Raw genomic sequence first — 7514 nt, forward strand, 5'->3', positions numbered from 1 at the left:
ACTGATTCTTGGCTTAGCCATCCTCCCAGTTACAACCTGAGTTAAGGCAAATAGTTTTCCCATCAAATAGAATAAGGAACACGATTTGCTTGGTTCTTTGGTCTGATGGTGAAAGATGGGGAGTAACTCAAATTATGAGACATTGGCGTCCAAAGCGGAAGTGTGTGCCTGGGTTGATTTGGAATTACAAGCTCCAGAGCATGCATCTGCCAGTTAGTCCTCTGCTAGCAAGTACCATTATCCACCCAGTCAGTGAAGATAGCCATCTGGATAGTAGCAGGGTCGTTAAAGCAGGAAGCATATCTAGGAGAGGATGGTTTGGGTACAAGATAGCTGTAGCTGAAAGCCTTCAGGCTTTCTTGCCTTAATTAGGGAAAAAAAGGTTGCTACCCTGAAACTCACCTTTGTTGGGGGATTTGGAAAGGTTTCCATTTTTTATCTAGTCTCTTCTCGAAAGCTTTCCTTGGATTGGGAGGATGGGAGACACTAGAGGGTGAAAGGTACTAAAACTAGGTAGGAGCCACCCTGAGAGAGCCACGGGTCATTTTAATGAACAAGGACGAGAAGATGAATTTCAAGTCCAAGCTTTTCTAATGTTACTTCCTATTTGCGGTCTCACACACAGGTCTCAGACCTGCGTGCTCCTGGGCTAGGCTAGAGGAAGCCCTGGACCCGCCCAGAGGCTCAGTCTTCTCACTCTGTGGCGACGGACCGGCTCCTTTAATAGGCGGAGCCAGAACAGGCCGGAGTCCCGGGCTTTGTACGTGTCGGAGGCGGAGTTCCGAAGCGGTCCTTGCAGCATGGCCGCCGGAGCCACCGCCGCCTTGGCGTTCTTGAGCCGGGAGAGCCGAACCCGGGCTGGGGGCGTTGGGGGGCTGCGGGCCCCGGCTCCGGTTACTATGGACAGTTTCTTCTTCGGTATTAAGAAAGGAGGGGATGAGGGTGGTCCTGGAGTAGTAAGAGACTGGCTGAGCAACAGGAATGCAGATGGGTGCACTATGTGGGTGAGGGTACAGGGGGATCGCACACAGCAACTGGACTAGAAAGCAGAACAAGATCTCTGCCTCGTGCGGAGCGGGGCCCAGGGCTCAGCGTCCCAGGTGTTCTGGAGGAGTGGGCATGTAGATGGCGGTCAGTCTATGGCTACACGTGGTGGAACTTTAGTGACCCCCTCATCTAAACACTCATACACTCACACTCAGGTGCATTCACACTGTTCTCTCTTCCAGGCTGTGAGCTCTCTGGCCACACTCGCTCTTTCACCTTCAAGGTAGAGGAAGAGGATGATGCAGAGCACGTGTTGGCTTTGACCATGGTGAGGGGCCTTGAAGGTGGGGGGTGGTGAATAGCTGGACTTAAGCAGCCATATGATGAGCCTCTACCTGTCCTCCCCTCCCCCCCTTTATTGTGAACCACCTCTTCTCTTCTGCCCAAGCCCCCTCATGGGCGGCTCCCTTGGCTAGGTGATCCAGGGACTCCTGAGCTGGGCAAGTTCTAGGGTAAATGCGTCCACTATGATGTTAACCTTTGCTTGGAGAGATCCTGAGGCCCTGTGTACCCTTCCCAGCTCTGCCTCACAGAGGGGGCTAAAGATGAGTGTAACGTGGTAGAAGTTGTGGCTCGGAACCATCACCACCAGGAGATTGCAGTCCCTGTGGCCAACCTCAAGTTGTCCTGCCAACCCATGGTGAGTTCCTTGGCCTTACCTTGGAGGAGGGTGGAGCAGTAAGGAATGGAAGACTTAAGGGCTCATCACAAGATGGAGTGGGCCAAGCCTTCACCTTTGTCTTCCTCCCAGCTCAGTTTGGATGACTTCCAGCTCCAACCACCTGTAACCTTCCGCCTGAAGTCAGGTTCTGGCCCTGTGCGGATCACTGGGCGGCACCAGATTGGTAAGAGTTCTCTCCTTTGCCTCCAGTGGACCCTCATCAGGTTTCCTCCTATTCCACACTCTTGGGCAATCCCAGCCTTAGCTCTCACGGTAGCTCCCATACAGGTGTTGCATGATTTGCCCTCTACTTTCTGTCCTACTCAAGCCTATCCTTCATGGAACCTGTCCCAGCTTCTCTAGCTCCAGTGATGTAGACTCTTTTGGCTCTTTGTCAACCAGTTTAGTATCTGAGGCACTTCCCACCTAGGCCATAAGCTCTGGGAGGTCAGGGTCCCTGTAAGCCTAGCACCACAGTGCACAAATAAATGACATGTGATATAAAGAAGATCTGGCTCTAACTTTTCCCTTTACTACTTGTGTGTACACCAGTTACTGTAAGCAATGATGTTTCTGAGGAGGAAGAGAGTGAAGAAGAGGGGAGTGAGGAGGAGGAAGCTGAGTTGTGCCCCATCCTGCCTGCCAAGAAGCAGGGGGCCAGGCCTTAACTCTCCTTGGTGAGTGGGAGGTTGGGGTGCCCACAGGATCTGGGAGGCCTGGAGGAGCAGGTGTGGGCCTGATGCTGACCCTTTTTTTTTTTTTAAACTTTCCTCAGGTTAGCTATCACCCTGCCACACATGCTGTGCACCACGTTGCTGTACAAGTGCCAAGAGTTTTAAACGTCTTCTCCACTGAAGAGGAGGGGTGGGGTGGAGAGTCTTGGGCTGGTGCTAGGAGAGAGGGGGTCCCATTCTCCATAGGGTCCTGGTATTCTAATCCTATACCATGCCTGGGGCTTCCATTTTTTCTGGGAGTAGGAGGAACTCTGAACTTCTGACCCTCTCTCCCCCTATGATCAGCATATGAAGCTCAGGACTACACATTTTTAAATTCTTTTTACATTTTTGGATAAGTGTTGAAATAAAGTAGCTTTTTTGCAGCTTATTTGTGTGGTTTCTTTTTCTACGGGGGTGGCATTCCCCTAGAGACCACCAGGTGGCACTGTGACTGCACTGAGGGTCGCCTGGGGCCTAGGGGAGGGTGAGGAAATGTGGGATCCCAGTATCCCCAGGACTCTGGGGCCAGGCCAGGCCTAGGCCTGATCTGCCTTGCTAGAGGAGGACCTCCCAACACCAAGCCCATTCCCAGCCCCTTCAGGTGGGGGAGGGCCATACCAGGAGGTTATCAGCATCCAAACAAGGGGTCTGGGCCTCTGTCAGCACTCAGGCTGATGGGCAGGGGGGCAGATAAGGGGGCTTAAGCAGCCCGAGGAATGTGCATCTCTAGCCCCATGAGTGGGCTCAGGGTAGGGCGGAAGCCAGTCTTTGCTCCTCCTTCCAGTCTTGCAGGCTGTCTCTGAGCTGGTCTGGGCCCTTAGAAACCTGATTCCAGGGGCCAGATGGAGAGGACTGGCCATATTGGGTGACAGGGAAACCAGAATCTGGGTGGCCTGGCATATGGGGGCAGAGAGGGGCCCCTGGGATTCAGCCTCCTGGGTTAGGGGATTCCTATCCCCAGCAGAATTCCTGGTCTTGGGGGTGGAGAGTCTCTGGTGCCTGGAATCAGGTGGTTTGGGGGCTTGGCCTCTACTATGCCAGGAGGAGAAAAGGATGTACCTGGTGTGAGCATGAGTGTGTATGTGACCAACTCTGGGGTCAGCAGTTCAGCAGCTGTGTTGATGGCGGGGCCGGTGGGGGGGGTCCTCAATGCCCCACAAACAAGCAAACAAAAGGTTACCTCCTGAGACAGCCTGGGGCCAGACATGCTGAGGATGGACAGAGAACAGTGCCTAGTGGGGTCAGGCCCACTCCCTCCCACACAGGCTGCTGGGCAAGTGGGCAAGTGGGAGGGTCCCTAGGTAACCTGAAGGGGCTGGTATTGGGGGAGGGGATGTAAACTTTGGAGAGTATCCCCACAACACGATAAAGCACTCCCTCTTTAACACATCCCTAGAGGAGGTTCATCCCTCCCTGTGGTCAGGAGCAAAAGTCCAGTTTTTAATCTCCCTTTTTCCTTAATGTGAGGATAAAGGAAGATGATCTTTCTGTGTTGCAATGATTAGGGTAGCAGTCCTCTTTGTCCTCTCCAGAAGGACTTTCCCGAAATGCTTCCACTGGGAACCAACAAGGTGTAGGGGCAGCCAGGCTTGAGACCATTCACCTTTCCGCGTCAAGCGGTCTGGAAGGAGGGGGAAGGGGGGCTGGCGCCCTCTGGTGGGCGAGGTTGAAACGGCCTCTGGCTGTGCAGCTACCTACCCCACGCCGCCTCTCTAGGGGCTCTAATCTTGCAGGAGCCCACGTGCCCAGCGAGTGGTCTGGGCCGCCGAAGTTTAGGTGGAAGGTGAGGGAGTAAGTTACTGAGGCCGACTTCATTCGTTCATTCAGTCATCATTCACTGAAAGGGAGAGTGCTTTCCTTCCTCTCGCCTATAGCCTCCAAAGTCGGCACGTGCGTGGTTGGAGGCGAGCGAGACCCACTGGGTGCACGGAATGGTCACCTCGGGGGAAGCAGACTCAGTATCCTCTGCGCGTGGCCCCGCCTCAATATCTACCCATCGCGCTGCCGCCGACGGCTCACTGTGTGCCTTGACTGTGGTCTTGGTGGTCTCCCCGCAGCCCGGGCCCGCGCAGAGCGCGCTGCTGCCCGCAGTGGAGTCCCAGTCCACATCTGCCCCTTCGCCCAGGAGTTTTCTGACCCGACCAGTCGCCCCGGGGACAGAGCTGGGAATTGTTTTTTTCCCCTCTGGTCCCCCGTCTCTCCTCGATCCCCCTTTCTGCCCCTTGGCACACAGTAAGAGCGCTAAAGGATGAAGACATACGCCAGGGTCTGCAGACTGCTGAAGGAAGGGCAGGCCTGTATTTGAGGGGTGAAGGGAGACGACCTCGAACGGGTTCCCAAAGTGCTTAACACAATCTCGACGATTTGCATTTGAACGATCCGCGGAGAGTCCGCGGCGCTTTGAACGCCGGGCGCAGGAGGCAAGCAGTGGAACAAGCTGCAGTACCCGCGGCCGGTGCCGGCTGGTGTGGGCCCGAGGGTGAGGGATGCGTTTGCAAAGAAGCTGAAGATGTGTGTTTGGGTCCCCGTGAGGGCGTGTTTACGGAGAGGCTGTTTATGTTGGTGAGAAGTGTGTGTTTGTGTTTGCAGGAGGTGAAGGGGTGTGTGTGTGTGTGTGTGTGTGTGTGTGTGTGTGTGTGTGTGTGTTTGTAGAGTGTGGGGGCGGCCGGGAAAGGTGGCCGCGCTGTCACTCAGCGATCAGGTTGACAGGCGCTCGCTCATCAGGGCCAGGGAGCTCTGATTGCAGATTCGAGGAAACAAAATAGCAATTGTAATTACGGGCTTTGATAAGATAAAGGAAGGAGCGAGCTGGTCGGGAGGCCAGCCAACGAGCTAGAGAGGGAGAGACTGGCCTGTGGGGGCTCCTAAGGAATATTTGCATCTGTCACTCACAGGGCTTGCCTAGTCAGTACTCTGGTCCTGATGCTGGTGGGTCCCCATCAGCCCCTCTCTAAAGACAGGACTTTTTGGGAGACGAATTTCACCAACCTGACAAAAATTCAGTTCAGAGAAAATTCTCCAAATGTATAGGAATTCTGGTCCTGTAGAAACCATTGGAAAAGGTTAAAGTGTAGGACTGAAACCCTGGCCTCCATGCTTTTATGCCCCAGGATGGCCATCTTCTCTGGGGAAGAGAGAGGACGGTGGATTAAGATTACTGAGGTTCAGCCCAGGGACTTCAGAACCCTCTGGGGACTCCAGAATGGGTTGGACTCTCATCTGAGCCAGATGCTTTGGCTTCTACCCCACTCCAGAGAAAGACAGGTGCCCTTTGGTTGTGACTCCAGGACTATGCATACTAAGGGTGGACTGGATGTCTTGACCCTTGCTTTGGTCCTGCTCCCTGCTGTTCTCATTAGAGTATTTTCAGAGGGCTGGGTCCCTGGTGGGGAGAAGGCCCTTTCCATCCTCTGCTCTTCATCTTTCCACTCATTTATTCATTAATGCACACAAATAAACTTTTTCAAGGGTCTACTAAGTGCAGGCACGAGGTTAAGATGGTGAGAATCCTGCCTGCTTCAAGCAGTGCAGCTGGGGAGGTAGTCAGTCACTCAACAGGTGATCCGTAGGCCTCTAAGAGAGAAGAGCACAATAAAGGGCTAGGCTGTGGGCACTGAAGCCCACCTCACCTGTTACTCTGTCTAATAGACCCACTTCCCAGTGGGGCTGAGAGAAGACACTACAAGCCCAGCTTTTAGCAAATACAAATGCTCGATAAATGGTGGGGCTTATTATTATTATCTATTGGGGCAAGGGGATGAAGGCAAGTCTCCCTGGGGAAGCCACACTTGGGCTGAGGTCTAAATGCTCAGCCAGTAACTCCATAACTCACTCATCAAATACTAACTGCGGAACAATCCTGCCCAGCTCTATGCCATGAACAATAGCCTCTTGAAGGGGGTAATAGGGGGGCTCAGGAAATATACTCCTCTGAGGAAGGATGGGATCTCGGGACAAGCTCTCTGATTCTGCTTTCCCATTTGTACATTGGTCAGTGTTAGCATTATGGCTGGAAATGGGGAAAGATAGGGCACAGAAAAAGGAGAGGTAGGCATAACTTGTCTTGCTGCTGGACAAGGGCCTGCCTACTGCCTTTGGCCAACCCCTCCAGCCTAACCCCCAAGGACATGAGTGGGAGAAGACTGGGGCAGGGGAGGTCTTGGGTGAAGGTGGCAGCTGGACCTGACATCAGTGGCTCCACCTGCTTCTCGGAAGTACCTATCCCAAGGCCCATCTCGGCTGCTCCCAAAGAAGCACCAAAGCTCAGGGTTTCTAGAAGCCCTGGGGAGAAGCAATGAGGGGCTGGGAAAGACTTAGACAAGTCCCTACCTCCTCCTTCCGCACTGCCCCCAATCCAAGTTGACACAAAGCATCGGTCCCTGTCTAGTACACAGTAGGTGTGTAAATACCTGTTAAGTGCACAAATAATGGAACTCTGAGAAGAAAAGACTGGCAGCCTGAATTGAAGTCTTTTCCCTAGAGTAGTTATTTTCACTCCTTCTGCCTGTTGCTTTGAGGAGCAGCAGGGACAGGGGCTTCTTGCCAGGGACCTCCGGGCTCTCTCGCATAGGTGGGTCGTGGTTCCTTCTAAGCTTCAGGCCAGTGTGTCTGTGGGTTGCGGGGAGGGCGGGGCAGGGGCGAGGGCGATGGTGATAGTAGGGGCGGGAGGGGGAGAAGGAGACATTTCTCCATCTCAGGGCCTTTTTGGAGACCGAGCGAGACAGGAGAAACCGGCAAGGCGGGGTACTCAGCAGAAAGACGGGGAGTCAGGTCACTTCGCACACGCACTCACTGAGGGAGAGCCGAGCGCAGCCCTTCAGTTCAGTGTCAGCTGCCACTTTCCGCGGGCAGATCCAGCGGGAGCGCACAGTAGGTGGCTCAAAGACCCGCTGGATAGCCTGAGGCGTGCCCCACGGTGGAGCCCCGGCACCTTCCGACTCCCGCGCACCGGCGGTTCAAGAAGCCCTGCGGAGGGTCTCAGGACCCGACCCCATGGAGCGGGCGGCCCGAGGCGCCCCTTATCCCCGCATGTCCAGACCCCAAGAGCGCGCGCGGGGACAGGCTGGGGATGGGGGAGGCGCCCACCCTGG

At 54.6% G+C, this 7514-nt stretch overlaps 2 protein-coding genes across 5 annotated transcripts in view; both read left to right on the forward strand.

Annotated features, from left to right (window-relative positions):
* The first annotated feature begins 759 nt into the window (after positions 1-759).
* Positions 760-2812, forward strand: NPM3 (nucleophosmin/nucleoplasmin 3). The gene is made up of 6 exons (XM_006925851.3): positions 760-918; positions 1230-1315; positions 1568-1687; positions 1799-1892; positions 2261-2385; positions 2484-2812. Exons 1-5 carry the CDS (start codon positions 801-803, stop codon positions 2374-2376), a joined length of 534 nt encoding a protein of 177 aa, XP_006925913.1. The 5' UTR covers positions 760-800; the 3' UTR covers positions 2377-2385; positions 2484-2812.
* Positions 2813-2949: 137 nt separating this feature from the next.
* FGF8 (fibroblast growth factor 8) overlaps positions 2950-7514 on the forward strand; it is an 11044-nt gene continuing 6479 nt past the window's right edge. For all 4 annotated transcript variants that reach the window (XM_006925853.2, XM_006925855.2, XM_006925854.2 and 1 more), the window contains exon 1: positions 2950-4504. In XM_006925853.2, coding sequence (XP_006925915.2) covers positions 4356-4504 — 149 coding nt within the window. In that variant the 5' untranslated portion in view covers positions 2950-4355. The remainder of the gene's footprint in view (positions 4505-7514) is intronic.

The sequence above is a fragment of the Pteropus alecto genome, unplaced genomic scaffold, assembly GCF_000325575.1.
Source record: "Pteropus alecto unplaced genomic scaffold, ASM32557v1 scaffold88, whole genome shotgun sequence".
Lineage (NCBI taxonomy): Eukaryota > Metazoa > Chordata > Mammalia > Chiroptera > Pteropodidae > Pteropus > Pteropus alecto.

Excerpts from the sequence above, each read along its gene's own strand:
- NPM3 (XM_006925851.3), top strand. The coding sequence starts at position 801 with ATGGCCGCCGGAGCCACCGCCGCCTTGGCGTTCTTGAGCCGGGAGAGC. Across the intron at positions 1,316-1,567 it reads ACGTGTTGGCTTTGACCATG|CTCTGCCTCACAGAGGGGGC; the intron begins GTGAGGGGCCTT and ends TACCCTTCCCAG. Across the intron at positions 1,688-1,798 it reads AGTTGTCCTGCCAACCCATG|CTCAGTTTGGATGACTTCCA; the intron begins GTGAGTTCCTTG and ends TCTTCCTCCCAG.